Source organism: Dromaius novaehollandiae, chromosome 24, assembly GCF_036370855.1.
Source record: "Dromaius novaehollandiae isolate bDroNov1 chromosome 24, bDroNov1.hap1, whole genome shotgun sequence".
Lineage (NCBI taxonomy): Eukaryota > Metazoa > Chordata > Aves > Casuariiformes > Dromaiidae > Dromaius > Dromaius novaehollandiae.
The window spans coordinates 1,617,318-1,636,226 of record NC_088121.1 but is presented as its reverse complement, the minus strand read 5'-3'; the positions used below and the strand labels follow the sequence as shown (position 1 = coordinate 1,636,226).

The window sequence follows — 18,909 nt, the reverse complement described above, 5'->3', positions numbered from 1 at the left end:
TATCTATCATTTGGCATCAGATGACCCATTTTCCACCTCCTCTTCTTCTACAGATTGCTGATGACCTGGGAAATGAGAAATTCTGTGTTGATGCTAGCCAGAGTGGAGCTGGGAACTGGCTGAAATACATCCGTGTGGCCTGTTCCTGTGACGAACAGAATCTAGCTGTGTGTCACGTTAATGACCAGGTAACGATTTTGGCAATTTTCAGGTTGCTGTGTTCACCTCACCCCTCCAAGGGATACTAGGGTGGGTTCTTTAGAGAAAAACTAAAACATCACAGGGAAAATTCAGGTGATACAACACCTGAGTTAGTTGAGATTAGAGCCCTGTCCTTTACTTGCTGCTTTAACTCTCTCTCTCCTGGGAGTTAAACCAGAAACGTGGTGGAATCTCGTCTTTCCCATGAGGTTCTCGGCGCTAGAGCCACACAGAAAGGCTGCCGCCGCAGTGCTGTCGCTTGCGCTCTTGAGGCTGACGGATGGGTTCAGGCTGCACTTGGCTGCCGAAGGAATATGGCTGGATTACTTGGGTTGCTGTCTGAGGAGGAGGGCATGGGATATTAATGCGTGGTAAACTGTATGTTTACAAAGCAGTAACTTTTCTGTCGTGGAGGACCTTCGCATGAAGGACCGCGATTCTCCTTGCAAGTGGAGTAAGCCGCTTTGTGTTTTTGTACACTAACGAAGTTCATGTGGAGAGTTGGTGCAGATAGGTGGAGTTCTGCAGACCTCCACAAGACCTGATCACACGCTGACTCCCTCTTGCAGACCTTCCCCTTGAGAAAACAGCAAGTGAAGTGATGCAAAGCGTTAGGTAAGCTGTGATGTAGGTTAAGTGTTCCTGGAGCGGGTCTGTAATAAGAGCCAGTGGAATGTAACCGGTAGCCACGGAGATTTTGAGATGTGCTATTTCTCCTGCCAGTAGCTGCAGCCCTCACCCATTCCCTGATGCTCTTCGCTTGGAGGCAGGGTTATCAGCTTTGTGTGTGCGAGGCAAGAAGCTGGCGAGCGCTTTTCTTTGTATTCTCACGGCAGAAAGGATCTAATTATGAGCAATGGAATATCTAAGTCATTCTGGAAACCACAGCAGAGGGTAATAAGTCCCAGCCTAGAGTTATGCTAGGTATTTTGTCTGCAGTTTAGCTGTATCGTAGCAGCACTGGATGAAAGTGGCCGAGGGGGACATCCGTTCAGCAGCTCTGCTGCTGGTGTAAATAAGATGATTTTTCTAAAACCCCTGGTATCATGGCATCTGCTAGCCCTTGACCCCTCCTGTGGCGGGGGAAGATTGTGTGAAGCGTTGACAGTTGCTGTGAAACACGGATTCTGTTAATAAAGCAAAAATGAGACAAATGGAGGGCCGTGTCGGTATTTCGGTGCCGTCAAAACCGTAGAAAGTTTATGCTGCAAGTTGACAGCGGTGGATAGACAGCCTGATCCCAAGCTGCAAACTCCATTTTTGTCTATGTTTAAGAGGGGCCTGAGGATGGGGGGTGGTTTGGGAGGCTGCTGAGAAAAAACAATAAAACCCGAATAGGCATATTCTAGAAATGCCAGTCTGCAGATGTGGGTGTGTGGGAGAGGTATTACGTGGAGTTAATATGATTAGATAATGCGAGTCCAAAAGACTCAGTAACCTTTTCCCTCTTGCAGATGATAGGGTATTGCAAGGATTAATTAGCTAATGTTTGTAAAGTTCTTTGAAGCTTAAAACCAAAAATGGATTCAAGATGAGCAATCCAAGTGGGGAGTTTCACAAACCTCAAATTGCGTACAGTTCGAATGCGAGTCACTGGTTCAGGCCCAACTTTAAGGAGAAATGCCGCCTTAATATTACTACCAGCTAGCAAACAAGGGGCATATCTGGGTAAAGAAAAGAATGAGCTAAGGGTGGAAAAATACATTTCTAACAAAAGCATTCCAAAAATCTGTAGCTGACCTGGAAGTCAGAGTGAACCTGAAGCAAGCCAACACGTGTAAAATGAGAAGAGCTCAGGTTGTGCCAAAACATGAGTCCATTTTGTAAACTTCTTTGTTCCTGTTTTAGAATGCTTTTAAGTAACTTAACTCTGGCTGCAGAAAAATTACAAGGATATCACAAATGTTTGTGAGTGTAGCAATCTAGAAAAGCTGGAGGCAGAAACCTCGAAACGTCCAGCCGCTTAGTTCCAGCGAGCTGCTGATGGCTTCAGCGCCGGCTCCGCGCTGCTCACGAGCTGTCGTCAGCTGCTCGTGCACCGTGTGCCGCTCCGCGCTGTGGGCGACGCGCCCGGCCTCCGAATCGCAGCCTCGCAGGACGACAGCAATGTCGTAGGGGCCGTTACATTTCCCCTTACCTATTACTTAGAACTTTTACCGTCCCTCATTCTGTGCAGAACATACTGGTTTGCAGGCCGTCTGCAAAGGGCCTGGCTTCCTTTGCGTGCAGCCTACGGCGGATCTGAGCACAAGCTGTTAGACCAAGGGATACCTTTCTGGACTCCCAGAAGATTTAACAAAACCAGTGCGACTGCATATAGTATCTAATACTTTCTGGCACCACTTCGTATGCTCCTAGGGCTTTATCCGGTTATGCTCACTTCTTGCCTCAGCAGTGCAGGTCTGCTCAGCTGGCGCTTTGTGCCTCGCATCCGCCCCCGCGAGGGTGAGGAGGCCGGTTCCAGGGCTCCTTAGCAGGAGCAGTAGAAGAGCACAAACAAATGCTAAAGGAAGAAAAAAATATCGGAATACAAATGCTAAAGGAAGAAAAAAATATCGGAATACAAATGCTAAAGGAAGAAAAAAATACCGGAATTTGGGCTTCTTAAAGACATCTTAGACTGAGGAAAGAAAATGAGTCGATATGTGTCATTCTGACATGAATTCATGTTTTTTCTTTTTAAAATGGTAATTTGTGGACTCCTGGCTTTTCTCCAGCCCTTATAAATGCTTAGATTAAGGGTAACATATATGCAAGTTTTGGCAAAAGGGTTAAATAGCTGTTTGTATCACGTTTTATTCCAAGGCCAGTGCACTGCATGTCTTTGTGCCCTTTCCCCTCATCTGGAGAGTTTTGGCTGTGCTCGTTTGCAGCGCGTGCAGCAGTCCGATTGGAGAGAACGGCTGTTTATCAGACACAGTCATCGTCTTTTCTTTACTTTTTCGTTGTAATAGCCACCCTTTTGCGACTTTTGAAAACATAAATTCACAAAATCTTACGTAAACGGGGTGGGGGGAAGCGAAGGGTGGAAGCCGCCTGGCACTAGCGGACGGTTCCTTCTTTAGGGACGGCGATGATGCCTCTTCTGGACTGTGACGCTTTGGAGGGTAACGACAGCTGTGGGTCTGTCTGGTTGTGAGGAAAACTAAGGTGTGAATATAAACAGGAAAGGGACAAAATCAGGCAGTGCGCGAGCGCGTGTCGTGGGCTGGCGCGTGTTTCCCGGCGAACCCGGGGCTCGCGAGGCGCCGCGCTGCGTGCGGATACTGACGCCTCTGCTGGGAAACTCAGCACTGGACTCAAGACGGCTAGAGAGCAAAATCAAGCTCCTCGTCCCGGCCGTAACCGCGCTGGGTGCTGAGCGGCGCGGCAGGCGTTGCCAGAGGCGCGGTGGCTGGAGGACGGGACGTGTGACGAACCGTGCGCGGCTCTGCGCGGGGAGCTGCCGCGGTGCTGGGTGCTCTGAGCGCCCGGGGACCAGCAGTAGAGCTCAGCCCTCACGAGTGACGCGTAGGGCGGAAACACGGCGCCTTTTCTGAGTGACTGCACGTTGCCGGCTCCGGCCTGCTGTTAGCTCTTACCTCTGCCTTGGCTTCTGGGTGGTGTCAAGTGTTTCCATTTTTCTTCCTTTTGTGTTGCTGGCAGGGGCCGCCCGTGCCATACACCGCGACTCAGGGTGGAGCAGGGCGGCGTGGGGCTGGAGCGGGGCTGGAGCAGGGCGGCGTGGGGCTGGAGCAGGGCGGCGTGGGGCTGGAGCAGGGCTGCATGGGGCTGGAGCAGGGCGGCGTGGGGCTGGAGCAGGGCTGGAGCAGAGCTGCGTGGGGCTGGAGCAGGGCTGCGTGGGGCTGGAACGGGGCTGGAGCAGGGCGGCGTGGGGCAGGAGCAGGGCTGGAGCGGGGCTGCATTGAGTCAGAGCAGGGCTGCGTGGGGCTGGAGCAGGGCTGGAGCAGGGCTGCATTGAGTCAGAGCAGGGCGGCGTGGGGCTGGAGCAGGGCTGGAGCAGGGCTGCGTGGCGTCGGAGCAGGGCTGCATGGGGTTGGAGCAGGGCTGGAGCAGGGCTGCGTGGGGCTGGAGCGGGGCTGGAGCAGGGCTGCGTGGGGCTGGAGCAGGGCTGCATGGCATCAGAGCAGGGCTGCGTGGGGCTGGAGCAGGGTGGCGTGGGGCTGGAGCGGGGCTGGAGCAGGGCTGCGTGGGGCTGGAGCGGGGCTGGAGCAGGGCTGCATTGAGTCAGAGCAGGGCTGCGTGGGGCTGGAGCAGGGCTGGAGCAGGGCTGCGTGGGGCTGGAGCAGGGCGGCGCGGGGCTGGAGCGGGGCTGGAGCGGGGCTGGAGCGGGGCTGGAGCAGGGCGGCGTGGGGCTGGAGCAGGGCTGGAGCAGGGCTGGAGCAGGGCTGCATGGCATCGGAGCAGGGCTGGAGCAGGGCGGCGTGGGGCTGGAGCGGGGCTGGAGCAGGGCGGCGTGGGGCTGGAGCAGGGCTGGAGCAGGGCGGCGTGGGGCTGGAGCGGGGCTGGAGCAGGGCGGCGTGGCGTCGGAGCAGGGCGGCGTGGGGCTGGAGCAGGGCGGCGTGGGGCTGGAGCAGGGCGGCGTGGGGCTGGAGCAGGGCTGGAGCAGGGCGGCGTGGGGCTGGAGCAGGGCGGCGTGGGGCTGGAGCAGGGCTGGAGCAGGGCTGCATTGAGTCAGAGCAGGGCTGCGTGGGGCTGGAGCAGGGCTGGAGCAGGGCGGCGTGGGGCTGGAGCAGGGCTGGAGCAGGGCGGCGTGGGGCTGGAGCGGGGCTGGAGCAGGGCGGCGTGGGGCTGGAGCGGGGCTGCGTGGGGCTGGAGCAGGGCGGCGTGGCGTCGGAGCAGGGCGGCGTGGCTCCCCTCCACCGGCTCCCGGGAGGCTGCTGGCAGCGGCGGTGCTGGGGTTGAGCCTGGGAAGGAAAGGGCAGCTCGGCACGGGAAGGTTACCCACGAAACAACGAAGCAGCATTGTGTTGATGAGAGCCAGGATAAGCTTTTTATCAAAACCATTTGCTTTTCAAGAAAAAATAAACATATTACATGAGGAGAGGGACCTTTGCTTCCTTTTTTTTTTTCCCTTTTTTTCCACAGATAGGACCCCATTCTGTTCTGCTTTATGCTCCTTTAACTCGGGAATAATCCGAGGCATGTCTAAAGAATTATTCTGGATTTTTAGTGAGGTAACTGAGAGCAGAATCTGGACCTCTGAATTTTTTTTTGCAATTTACAGGTTAAAATGCTGTTATTTAGAAAGAGATTAGCTGAGAAATTTCATTAACCATTTTTCCATTGTGAAACCATTTTTCAAATGTAAAATAATTTTAGTGTGATTTTTTAATATTTATGCTTACTTGATAAATAATTGAAGAGAATAAAAAATCCGTGATTGACTGAGATAATTGTGTTTCTAAATGAGGACTGGAACAGGAACGTCGAAAAATGAAATAACTTGCTAAATGCATCTGGAAAATGATATAAAACTTCTGTTGTTTCATTTTTTCATGTTGCTACTGCTGCCTTCATGGGGTAAATACTTCAGCAGTTTAGCTGTAGTTACTCAGAGACTGTAAGGTTAAACAGAGTACATGTAATTAATACAAAAGCCACGAGCTTGCTTTCAGTACAATAGCTGCTGCTTTCATTCACGTTATGTATACTTATTTAGGAGCTACGGTGATGGAAAAAGTCAGGCCTCTGTTTAATTTATCAGCATTTTGCATATATATACACGTGTGCGTATATATAATTATAGTCTCTATTTTATATGTGTGATACATGTATAATCTCGTTCTGCTGCTCCGTGTTCAGGATTCCTAGGTAGGTAATGCAGCGCCTTGAAAGAGGAAAGAGAAGGCAGCGTGGCGTAGCTGGAACAAAGGAAAGGCTATTCCAGGGCAGGAAAACATCCGAACAAAAGCAAACCGCGCAGTCGTGCTCCGGGCAGGAGCGCGAGGCCGAGCTCGCGGTGCGCTCGCTCCGGAGCCAGCCGGGCACGCGGGGCTGCCGGTCGTCTCGGCGAGGGACGCGCGAAGCGGCGCAGCGCTCGCCGAAAGCCGGCGGCACACGTCCCTTCTGCTGCGCGCCGATGCGACCGGGGCTGCCTTTTGTGACCTTTAGGTAAACACTGCAGCTGTTTTCTCAGTTCCCTAATGCTCTTTTTTCTCGAAGTGGAGGAGTGTTACCCCAATGAAGCTAAAATAAATAGCAGACATAACTCACGCTGCAGGTAAACAGTGCTGTTTCTAATGAAGGATACTTAAATAATGAGGTAATACTCAGACACGCTTTTCTCACTTGATGTGTTTCATCTCCATCTATTGCCTCGATATTGGAAACAGTTAAAACAGTTACCACATTGTTTTTGAACGTGTCTGTGTGTCTCAAGAACACTTTTTCTCAGCGAAAAGATGTACAGCTTTGATTACTTTGTGCTCCGCTTTTAATGACATCAGCCTCAGACCGCGGCTGTGCCGCGGTTCTGCATTATCGGTATTTTCAGGAATTGTACCAAACAGGCTGTCGTATGCTGCAAAACGTTAGAGCCAGAGCCGGCTTTCTCTTGCACCACGCTTACATCCTCGGAAGTAGGTACGGAACAGATCAGCCCCGGCCTGGGAAGAGATTCCTGGTTTTTACTTTCCTTTCTTTTTTCCTCTAAAATCCCATATCTGGAATACAAAATAATTTTTATAGAAATCAAGAAATGTAGTATTTTCAATCGTCTGAGAGCGCTCTACCCCCAAACTAGTTACATTGTTAACTATCCTATGTTTAAATAAAAATAGCTGATAGTTAGGGGAGTAGTGGCGTAATGATTAAAGGGGGCTCTTTTGTTGTGAGGAATAAGAAAAGATAATGTTTGGAATTTTTATATGAAGAATGACATAAATGATTTATAAATGTAAATGTTCTGATGGATTAGTAAATCTGATCTTTCTCAGTGCACAACAAAGCAAAGGAAACACAGCAGTCGTTTTAATTAATTCAGACCTTCAGTAGCATGATTGCAAGATGAAGTTAATTATTATAATGAAATGTTTGATGAAATTAATGTGGCTCCAGCAGAATCCTACTTTTCCCCAATAATTAATAAAGCTCGTACTGTATTTCTTGAAAGGCTGTTGCAGAAATATTTTTACGTACAGTAATTATATAGATTATGAGATACCAAAATAGTGGCGATGTTAACCATTTAGTGTCATAATTCTGAAGGATTTTCAAAGTAAAATTTATGAATGTGTCTATGACCTAGGTATACCCTTAGCTTGCGGGCTGTATTTTAGTGCTCATCTGGTTTTCGATTACTGGCTGATAGAGAAATGTTCACTAAGAGCTATTTTGAGTTCGTTTATCTTAGGTAGCACATTATCACTTTGGGTTTACGGAGTCAAGCCCCACGACCAGCGCTTGTTCCTGGTCTTCCTCGTTTTTTCTGGCAAATTTGCCATTAAACTCGATGGGATTCGGGCTTGCGAAAAGCTCGAGCCAAGGATGTAGGTTTGTCCCGTTGTGCAGGACAGGCAGGAAACAGAGCTGGAAATGAATGTAAAACACAATCGGGGAAAGGAGAAATTCCTTCCGCCTGTTTGCAGTGGGACCCCTGGAAATGTAGCCGATGTGTGCAGAGCAGTGAAGCACAGTCCTTCGGGAGCGTGTTCACCTCTTGACATCGGCGTGCAAGCGTGGAGCTTGCTACCAGTCTAAAGACCTCTCAGCCGAGGTCTCAGGACGTTGCCGAGGATGAGCCCGGGCCTCCCGGTGCGCTGCGCCCGCTGGCTTTTCCCGCTCGCGTGCTGGCTGGGGGACGCGCCGGGCGAGGCCGGGGGCATCTTCCCTGCAGGAGCTGCTCACGAGGGCGGTGGGGAAAGTGGGATGGAAACTGTGCTGGGGTCCTGGCACCGAGGATGGGCTTCCGTTCAGTTTGGGATGTCCTGGGAAGCGCGAGCCGTTCCTTTTTATTTCTCCCCTTAAGCATTTGCTTTTGTGACCATGTCGCTGACGGCGGCTGGAGCTTCTGCACGGGGGATTTTGCGGCCAGGATTCTCCACTGCGTCATTAACATCTCGCCTACGAGCAGAGTAACATTGGGAGCGGTCTGAAGCTGCAGGACTTTCAAAGCGTCTCGAGGAGCACAAGCCGAGGCGGCTGCAGAAACCGATCCCTCGCGTTGCCCTCGCTTTATCAGAGAGAAAGTCTCTGAACGCAGGAGCGGCCGCTGTCGTTGCTGCTCGCCGCCCCGCTCCGGTTCCGCGCCGCCGCCGGTTCCGCGCTGCCGCCGGTTCCGCGCTGCGGGCCGGGCCGGGCCGGGCCGGGCCGGGGCGGCGGGCGGCGCCTGCCCCCTGCTGGGGCGGGCGGGACCCTGGGCGCCGAGCCCGGCCGCGCCGCCGGGGAGCAGCGGGGGGGCCGCCGCCGCCGCCCGCCCGAGGGCAGCGCTGCTGCCGGGGCCGCCGTGCGCACGCCCGCGCGGGGCTGCCCCGGGGCCGGGGCCGGGGCCGGGGCCGGGTGCGGGGCTGCCGGCAGCGCCCGCGCAGCCCGGAGCGCAGCCTGCGCGCGGCGGCGGCTCCGGGGGCAGCTGCGGCCGCCCGACGCCGGCGGCTCCGAGCCGTGCGCGCCCGCTGCGTGTGAGCAGCAGCAGCGGGCGGAGGCTGGGCCGCAGCTGGTTCGGGCGGCAGCGCTCGGTGAACTGGGGCCGGTGCCCGGGAGGGGCTTTGCCCACTGCCATGAGAAGGAGCGCTGATAAACCTCCCGGCTGATCTTCGGGAGACACTGGTGACTCTCAGCTTCTGAGTGCTCGTGGCAGTGGTGCTGGAAGGGGGCACTGCAAAGGGCCGGAGAGCTCCCGGGGCAGGCACCGACCCCCGGAGCTCCTGCAGCCCTGGTGCTCTGCTTCGCCGGGGACGCCAGCCCGCGACCCGCTGCTGCTGGCGTCACCCGAGTTTTTCCTTGCTGCTCTTTCTCACGAAATGGCCTCCCAGCTCCGGTTCCTGAGCGCTCCCTGCACCCAGACCTGCCCTAGAACCGTTCCTGTAACACCCCCGGCAGCGTGCACGCGCAGATCCGGGTATCGGCCAGAACCGGCAGCCGACAGCTCGCTGCCCGCGCCTGCCGCTGCGCCCCAGCAACAGCCCGCTCTGCTCCCCGCGCGCGTTGCCGTTGTGTCACAGGCGAGGCCGGTGGCAGTGCGCTCGCACGTAGCCGCTCGTCCCGGGCGTGAGACCACGGCTCTAAGTCGTCTGTGGTGCTGATCAGCGGGTACGGGTGTGTGGTCTGTATACGTGTAACAACGCAGAGCCATGAACGTGCTGGTCTGGTGGTGCCTTGCGGCGTTACAGCCTGTTGCACCTTAGGTTAAGTGGGTCTCCTTCTCCTTGTAATTTCTTCTAAGTGCATCCTTGGCGTGGGAGAGTTCGTGTTGGTGCAGGAAACCTATGTAAGGCCTAGATGCCATTTAAACCCCGTTCTGCACACTTTCAATGGAAAATTACAGGGGGCACGTGGCTGTTTGTGGTCTCTGCACTCGCGTGAAGTCTGTTTCCATTCCTGGGTTTGTTGTCCAGTGTGAAAACAAAGATACGTTAGGTGGGTGGTCGCGTAGTCATTAAACTTCAGAACATAGAGGTTTTGTGAGACAGCGAATTTGAATGAGGATAAACCGCTCAGGTGGGCTCGTTCGGACCTTGTCTTTAGGAGTCGGGTCCTAGATGAGCAAAATCCACCAAACGGTGAAGCTGCGCTGCTTCCGCGCGCTCGTTGCTGGGCCAGGTGTGGCCTAGAAGAGCAGAGAGAGTTTCATCCTACCCTTCCTCTGGCAGGTTTCACTAAGCTTCTGGGAGGCAGGAAAAAAAAGGGGAAGATTTGGGGTAATTTGGGTGGGGGAGGCTGCTACCGTAAATACTGCTTTCTTGTTCAAACTGTGTGAAACTGAGACACGCATACAGTAGAAATAAAGGTAGGAAAAAGAGCTCTCAGGAGCAATTATCACGCAAATCCAGTGACAGCCTCCCCTATTAGCCGGAATAATTTGAGTTATTGGGTAAAAGCGTAAAATGCAAGTCTTTGCATATTTAACGTGTCTCTCAATTTTTGTTTCTGATTCCCAGATCTATTATAAAGTTGTTAAAGAGATTGAGCCAGGAGAAGAGCTCTTGGCGTACATGAAGGACGGCGGCTATTCGCTCGGGAACATGGCGCCCAGCGTGGAAGGTAAGGCCTCGTCCCGCCGGGCAGCGCCTGCGGCTCCTCTCGCCCGCAAGCCCGAGAGCGCTCGGCGGCCTGGTACAGCGCTGAACTGGGGCAAAACGCTGGGCTGGTGCCTGTGCGCCTGTGTGACTGCTTTGGGAAGTTGTGGCCTTTCACGCTTGTATCCGCTCCTTTTCGCTGCCAAGCGTAGCTCTCCGAGTCAGTGACACCAGGCGAGTTTTTATTAACCTCACGGCGTGCAGCAGATTCGTTTACTGCTTTTTTGAGGAACGTTGTGGTTTTGAGTGTGGCTGGAGGTGCCTTTTAAATCCCCAGGGTCACCGTGTTTCCCTGGGTGCCAAAGGAAGATGCCGAAACGTTCCAGGGCTTTCAAGCCGCTGCTCTTTAGCGCTTTCAGATCACCTGGAGAGGGGGGCCAGGGCGGAGGGTGAACGCGTCACTGCTAGAATTATTACTGCGAGAAAATAGACACGTCCGAAACACTGAAACGCTGAGCGACGGCTAGAAGAACGGTTGCAAGAGAAAGCTCACGTTGTATCGCTGCAGCGCCTGTTGTGCCTTGCAGCGGGTCGGTGTGCCGGGATGAGGCGGGTGGCTCGAACAGCCTCCCCGGGGGAGAGGTTTGCTTCAAGCGTAGCGTGTGTGGAGCAAGCTGAAGGAGCAGCTGTTACCCTCTTGTTCATATATTAGCATAACTCTTTGCCTCTAGATACGCTGCTGTTACTGCAGTTCGGTGATCACGTGGAGCACCTAAAGACCATTTTGCTCTCCTAGCTGAGCGATGTTTTCTGGTGAGCTAGGGCAAGGGGCTGTGTGCTGAGGTTTGGGGCTTCTCTTGTTACCCCAAAACTCTGCTGGGGGAAGTTGGAGAGGACATGCAGAGAAGGATGGGGAAAGAGAAGAACTCGAGTCCTCTTTCCTTTTTATGGTGCACAAAGATGGCTACAAAACAGTTTTTAACAGAGAGTAAAAAGCACAGGGGTTTCTGCTTGTAGTTCTGTTAGACTATTGAAAGCTTCAGGTTTAATTTTAGTTTCACAGAGAAGAGAAGCAGCTGCTTATTGAAGAGTAAGAATAGCCAGAATTCTTACAGTAAGATTAAAAATTAAGAATTGGCAGCAGCAGGAGAGCAGGGTAGGAGGACTCGTGGCCTGCACCGGTTTGGCAATCTCGGAGTGTCTCTGGGATGGCTTTTTGTGTGTTAGAGTGCCTTTCTTCACATTCGTCCAACTCCACCACTGAAGTTTAGTATCCCACCTCTTTCACTTTCAAGTGGCAGAGCTTGTCAGCGCGAGCACTCGGTGTCGGGGAAGTGCGCCTAGGAAAACCAGGAAGGACTTGCTACCCAGTCTCAGAAATACTAACCTGAGAAACGACAGCAACGCAGGCGTATCAAAAGTAACGAAACATTATGCAAGTTCTTATTTTAAAATGGTCCTTTGCCAGTCCAGAGCTTTTCCTGAAACGAGTACAAAACCTTTCTCGCCAGAGCACTGTGCAGATCTGACCTAACGTGAAGTGCGTCGTGGTCCTAAAATGAAAGTCAGTCCGGACTTGCAAGGTTCCACTATATTTTATGTGGTTCTTCGTTTCCTTGACATTTGGTGACACTGAAAGTTAGCGAACAGTATAAAAGGTACATGAATTATCCGAAATGAGGAGATTGCTGAGGTATACTGTTTATGTCTTTTTCTGTTCATTCACTGAGTGCAGAGCTTGTTTCAGTTTTCTCATTGTTATTTGGTGACTGGTTTCTATAACTATGTTCTCTTCTATCAGTTCTTTTTTAAGTATTTGTTGCAAATGCTGCTTTATGTAATTAATTGCTGAGACTCAAGTTACTTCACCTGGACATCCAAATGTAAGTGTAAAATAAATGCATTTATTTTCTTTTACCTGTACACAAATATAATTTGCAGATTCAGATCTGCAGTGAAACTCTAAGATAATAGATATGAAATGTACTTTTCGCAGTAACTCTAAAATCTTTGTCTAAAATGGATAGTTTGGGGATTAGTGCTGCTGAAAGCTCTTTTGCTGAAGCTCCATGTATTAAACGAATGAACAGGCAGTGCCAGAGCTGCTGCCTCCCGGACATGTCAGGTTTGGAATTATTTTTCCAGCGTTCTTTCAAAAAACTGCATAGTTTTCTTGAGACCAACACACAGATGTGAAAAATTTCTGTGTTCACAATGATGGGAATAACGCATATATTTTTCAGCATCAGGGAGAAATCAGAAAGAAGACTTACCTCTGCTTTGTATTTCTGTTTGTACTTGGCTTTTTTTGGAGCAAGCAGAAAGTGCTCTTTGTTGCCTCTAATACCCCATCTTTGTCGTTATACAACATTTATCTGTGTCTTCCTGGTTATGTCTAGTGGTTTTGCCATCAAATTGCTTTTAGATTATAATAGGCCAACATCAAATATTTGACTTCTTAATACTTTTTACTTGCAGTAAAGCTATCTTCCTGCTGCCTCGCACCCCATTTCGATTCTGAATTAACAGGAAGGCGAATGCAAAATCGTTCCACACAAAGATAATTATCATAAAAATCTTTCATCCAAACCCCAGCCAAACACAGCAGACCCCTTATCACTGCAGGAATTTTGAGTAGGGCTCTTGAACTCCTTTGAGATTCGAGTCTGGTAGATTAGCATGTGGATGCCACATAATTGTGTTCCCCTTGGTTTCCCTGAAAGCTATTAGGCACTGATTTATTTTTCTGCTACATTCCTGCTTTGTCCTGAGTGTTACTGATGGAACTTAAGATAGACACATGTAACCATGGATTTGACAAACAAGACATAGAGAACAGGCAGCAATTTTTTTTGTGCGTGGATTTTTCTTTTCTTTTCATCCCCTTCTCCCTGCAAGACACCGAAGTAGCAACCTTTTGTGAAGGGCAGTATTTTTAATTTTTTTTCTGAAAGGAAGAAAAAGAACTTTAACAAACCTAAATTCTGCAAGTTCGGTGTCTCATGCGAAGGCACACAGCAGGTTTCGGGAGCCCTTAGCTCAGCTCTGAGCGTCCTTGCTTGCTTAAGGCTGCTTTGGGCAGGGCTCTGGTCTGGCCCTCAGCCCGCGGCCGGTTCCTGCGCCTGCAGCGGTGTCTGGGAGCGGGGTTAGGTATCGATACGGGATGATCAGGTACCCTGTTAGCCAGCCATTTCTTCCTCTGTTTAACCTGTCTGAGGATCAAAATAATATTTGCAGCCAATGAAAACGTCTATAACGTGTGGCTGTAAGGCTTTTTTAATTGCATTTTTGTCAGTCCTTTAAATGTTCCTTTCAATAAAATTTTCTGTTTCCAAATCCACACATTCTGAAGGAAACACATTTCTTTTCCTACCATCCATCTTTTCTACCTACGAGAAAGCTGTTGCGTTTGGTAATGGAAGGGGAGCCTTGTTGCTGAAGCAGGAGCCTGTACAAAATAGATCCTTTTCTTCAGTTAAGTGATGCGCAGGGTCTAGATCTACAAAAGCTGCGTGGCCCAAACAGTATGCAAATGCAAAAGCAAAAATTGCGCACACCCCAGCAGAGCTGTCTGGCCTCTTTTGCTTTTTCTCAGTGAAGTCTGCTCGGAGCAGCTCCTCCGCTCGCGTCAGTGAGCTGCTCGTGCCGGCTGAGCACCGCGTTTGTGCTGCGCGCGGTTCCTGCGAGATCGGTACGTCCGCTCGCAGTGGACAGGGGAAACTGCAAGGAAAATCGCTTATGTGACGGTCATTACTGATCGCTGTTACGGTATTTCTTCTGCCGACCCGCGCTGCAGTCTCGGAGGGAGCGGGCGGCGAAGCGCCGTTCTCCCCGTGCGCCAGGCAGTGCGCGGCGGCTGCGTGCCGGGGCGGGCAGCGCTTCCCCGTCCGCAGCCGGGCCTGCGACAAACCAGTCCGCTTGATCTGCCAAACTGACTAGACCGCCCGTTGCTAGAGGATGGGTTGGGCAGAATGAAATGCTGGTAATAATGTAAATCTCAGACTAAAGGGGGAAGAATTTTGTGGGGATTTGAGGAAGTTACTTTGGTGCGTTTTCTCTGAGGCAAGAAAAAATCCATTCCCTGGCTCGTAAGGTTTTGGGTTTGGGCGATGGCCACGGTCCTGCAATGAGCCCGAGAGGTCCTGGGCGTTTTCTTTGGAGGTGAGACTTTCTGGGAGTTTCCAGTCCGGAGGGCCTTGAGTCACTGCTACGGAAGCAGCTTCTCGTGTTTAACCATTGCTGGTTTTCCAGCGGGGTGGAGAGGGGGAGCACTGCGTTTGTGGGATGAGTTACGGAGGCAGACGGTCACCTGGCCGGAGCTGCCCCTCTCGTCTGGGCTTCCTAACCCTAAATGGCTCCCGCCTGCATCCCCATCCAGCACAGGGGCGGTGGTGGCCCCGTGCACGTGGCTCCCGCCTGCATCCCCGTCCAGCACAGGGGCGGTGGTGGCCCCGTGCACGTGGCTCCCGCCTGCATCCCCATCCAGCACAGGGGCGGTGGTGGCCCCGTGCACGTGGCTCCCGCCTGCATCCCCATCCAGCACAGGGGCGGTGGTGGCCCCGTGCACGTGGCTCCCGCCTGCATCCCCATCCAGCACAAGGGCGGTGGTGGCCCCGTGCACGTGGCTCCCGCCTGCATCCCCATCCAGCACAGGGGCGGTGGTGGCCCCGTGCACGTGGCTCCCGCCTGCATCCCCATCCAGCACAGGGGCGGTGGTGGCCCCGCGCACGTGGCTCCCGCCTGCATCCCCATCCAGCACAGGGACAGTCGTGGCCCCGTGCACGTGGCTCCCGCCTGCATCCCCATCCAGCACAGGGGCGGTGGTGGCCCCGTGCACGTGGCTCCCGCCTGCATCCCCGTCCAGCACAGGGGCGGTGGTGGCCCCGTGCACGTGGCTCCCGCCTGCATCCCCATCCAGCACAGGGGCGGTGGTGGCCCCGTGCACGTGGCTCCCGCCTGCATCCCCATCCAGCACAGGGGCGGTGGTGGCCCCGTGCACGTGGCTCCCGCCTGCATCCCCATCCAGCACAGGGGCGGTGGTGGCCCCGTGCACGTGGCTCCCGCCTGCATCCCCATCCAGCACAGGGGCGGTGGTGGCCCCGTGCACGTGGCTCCCGCCTGCATCCCCATCCAGCACAGGGACAGTCGTGGCCCCGTGCACGTGGCTCCCGCCTGCATCCCCATCCAGCACAGGGGCGGTGGTGGCCCCGTGCACGTGGCTCCCGCCTGCATCCCCATCCAGCACAGGGGCGGTGGTGGCCCCGTGCACGTGGCTCCCGCCTGCATCCCCATCCAGCACAGGGACAGTCGTGGCCCCGTGCACGTGGCTCCCGCCTGCATCCCCATCCAGCACAGGGGCGGTGGTGGCCCCGTGCACGTGGCTCCCGCCTGCATCCCCATCCAGCACAGGGGCGGTGGTGGCCCCGTGCACGTGGCTCCCGCCTGCATCCCCGTCCAGCACAGGGGCGGTCGTGGCCCCGCGCACGTGGCTCCCGCCTGCATCCCCCTCCAGCACAGGGGCGGTGGTGGCCCCGTGCACATGGCTCCCGCCTGCATCCCCGTCCAGCACAGGGGCGGTGGTGGCCCCGTGCACGTGGCTCCCGCCTGCATCCCCATCCAGCACAAGGGCGGTGGTGGCCCCGCGCACGTGGCTCCCGCCTGCATCCCCGTCCAGCACAGGGACAGTCGTGGCCCCGTGCACGTGGCTCCCGCCTGCATCCCCATCCAGCACAGGGGCGGTGGTGGCCCCGTGCACGTGGCTCCCGCCTGCATCCCCATCCAGCACAGGGGCGGTGGTGGCCCCGCGGGGTGGCTGCCGCCTGCCCACCGCTGCTCGGCCCCGCGGGACGTGCCGGGAGGGAGAGGTGCTCAGCCCTCGTCTCCCGCCTCGCCCCGCGCTCTGCTCCCGCGCGAGCAGCGCTGCTGGTCCCTGCACAGGTACAGAGGAAATTTTGAGTTTTGCTAGGTAGCAGCTTACACTTCGTGGTGGTGTTGCAGCAAGTAAAATGCAGTAACATAACACGATCTTCCAATTCCCTTTTTTTCCCCCAAAAGACCAGTTTGGGTTGTTTTAGTGGCCGCTTGCGCACAGCAGGTCTCCTCTCCCTGCCGATGGTGCCGGGTAGTTCTGCATGTCCTGGTTCCCAGGTCTCCCTGCCCGGGGACACGCAGCACGGCAGATACGTATCGGTGCCGATAGCAGAGTTTCTCTTGATCCGCTTCATTGCGCAGCTATTAACAAGCGATTTCAGCATATACGAGCTGTCAAAACTAGTTGAAAGGGGAAAGATATGGGTATTTTCCTGCCTTTTGTCTCCTTTTTTAGCCAAATTCCCCTGCCTTCCCTCCCCCTCCCCAAGAAAGGAAACCGCTGACCTGCTGGGTTTTGTTTCTTTTTACCTCCCTCTTTGTCCGTTCAGGAAATCCCATAGCATCTCTGTGGTTTGCTTATTCCTCGTGTGAACTGGGTGTACGGTGCCTCGGGAGACGCTGCCGGGACGGACAGCGGGGCGGAGCTGCTCGCGCCTCGGCGCGCTCCTTCCCCGGCTGCCTTTGGCCTTGGCAGCCCGGCGCGGCGCGGCTCTCCGCGGAGGCGGGGGCCGCGGGGTCTCGCCCGCCTACGCCGCTGCTGCGGCGGCTTCTGCGGCCTCGCCGCCTTAGCCGGCTCCCAGCGGCGCGGCGGGTCGAAAACCACGGCGCGGGTTTAGCGGGGCCGTGCCGAGAGCAGGCGAGGACGGACCGCGCTGCCCGCGCGTGCCGGGGAGGCGGGCGAGCTTCGGGGGTGATGCCGCCTCTGCTCCTACTTGTCACCACGCTTTTACAGAATGAGTCCTGATCTGTGTAAGAGACACTTTTGGGCCGTCTAAAGCACGGACTAAACGGCGATGCTTGTGCAAAACTCTGGGCAGAGCGGTGCACGCAGTGCTCTAAACCCAGGATGTCTGCTGGAAGGTTGCAGATCGTAGAAGCGGCTTCAGAGAAGCAGCTCAGGGGCCGAGAGCGTGAGAACGCCGCGCGTTCCGGGCCGTGCCGCGCTCCCGCCCGCCGGCAGGGCCTGCGGATGGATCGGCTCCGCCGCAGCCTTTGCTTCTGCTTCCAGCTCTTTGAAAGGATATTTCCACTCTTCCCTCTGAACAAATACATCTTACCACAAGCTTTAATTTGCAAGTGAAGTTACCGGGGCGAGAGAGTGAAGCGTAGCGCAGGACAGACCTCCGGAGCGCGGGGGGAGAGGGCAGCGGAGGCCGGGGAGGGGCAGCCCGCACGCCGCCCGGGACGGGGAGGGCGGCCGCTGCGAGCCGGCTGCTGCTGCGGAGACCCTCGGCGATCCCCACTCCCTCGCAGGAGCTGTTCCCTGGAAAATTTACAGCTCGGAGCTGATTGTTTGACTTGGCACTATGGTCAGGATGCTGCCTTGTAAACTTAATAATAGCTGCCCTCTTTTTAATTTGTTTGACCTTGACTACAATAATTTATTATGTGCATTAGATCTTTTTTAAAAAAACACACAACAACAAAGACTTTTGGCTCCCTTTTCTTGCTTCCACGGTACTCTGGTTTTGAACTCCTCCCGTTTGCTGGCACTCTGTGCTTCTGCATGACGACTTTGGAGGACAACGTAGAAGGGAATCTTCTTGGAGAGGAGATTCTCCAGGTTTGTGCTGTGGAGAGCTGTTCTTCCCAGTATCGGTCTTTATGCGGGCCGGGTTTGTTCCTTTCCTCCTGGCAGCCCCTTTTGAGGAAAAGCGTGCTTGTATTTTTGCAGATGGCTTTGCTGCAGACAAGCGAGGAAGCAAGCAAACCGCCGCGCGCCCTCCGGCAGCGACCCCGGCGCGCTCGTGTAGCTGCTCAAGCTGCGTCTCGTGGGTTTCAAGGTCTCCGCAGAGCCGGAGCGGGTTCTGCAGCAGCAGCCAGGCCGCTGCTCGCGGGCTGCTCGCCTGCTGCCCAGGCCTCGCCGGGAGAGCCGGCGCTCTCCAGCCTGCGTGATTTTAATTTGATGCTCAAAGTGAAACCGTTTTACTCTTTCAGCCTCCCCTGGAGGCTCGGTTTCTCTGTCCTGTCACTTGCAAATTTGCTGCTTTTTTTTTTCTTTTAACCCTCTGCGTTTTCTTTGCAAGCACAATAGTGGCAAAACAATTAGAATTTTATGAGCTTCCCGATCCACAAGTCAAAATCATCCTCTCTGTCTGTTTCAGAAGAGCACACGTTTCGCTGCGAGGACTGCGACGAGCTCTTCCAGTCCAAGCTCGACCTGCGGCGACACAAGAAGTACGCCTGCAGCTCGGTGGGCTCGCTCTACGAGACGCTCAACGAGGAGATCAAGCAGGAGGGTCTTGGAGATGGACAGGTCTATGAGTGCAAAGACTGTGAGAGGATGTTCCCCAACAAATACAGGTAATGGAGACCCGCCGGCTGCTCCTCTGGCCGGCCGCGCTTCCTTGCCCGTGCCCGGCCTTGCCGCTCGTGGCAAACGCGGGAGCAAGGCGGAGCTGGGCAGCTCGGGGCCGCTGCTAGAAGAGACCTCGCCTTTCTT

General features: G+C 54.4%; 1 protein-coding gene across 5 annotated transcripts in view; it reads left to right on the top strand.

Moving 5' to 3' along the window:
- Positions 1-18,909, top strand: part of PRDM16 (PR/SET domain 16) — a 349,652-nt gene that overhangs the window by 291,786 nt on the left and 38,957 nt on the right. For 4 of the 5 annotated variants that reach the window (XM_026096564.2, XM_026096563.2, XM_064525413.1 and 1 more), the window contains 3 exons: positions 54-188; positions 10,299-10,401; positions 18,572-18,770. In XM_026096564.2, the coding sequence (XP_025952349.1) occupies positions 54-188; positions 10,299-10,401; positions 18,572-18,770 (437 nt within the window). The remainder of the gene's footprint in view (positions 1-53; positions 189-10,298; positions 10,402-18,571; positions 18,771-18,909) is intronic. The other variant, XM_064525412.1, reaches the window with a different exon arrangement.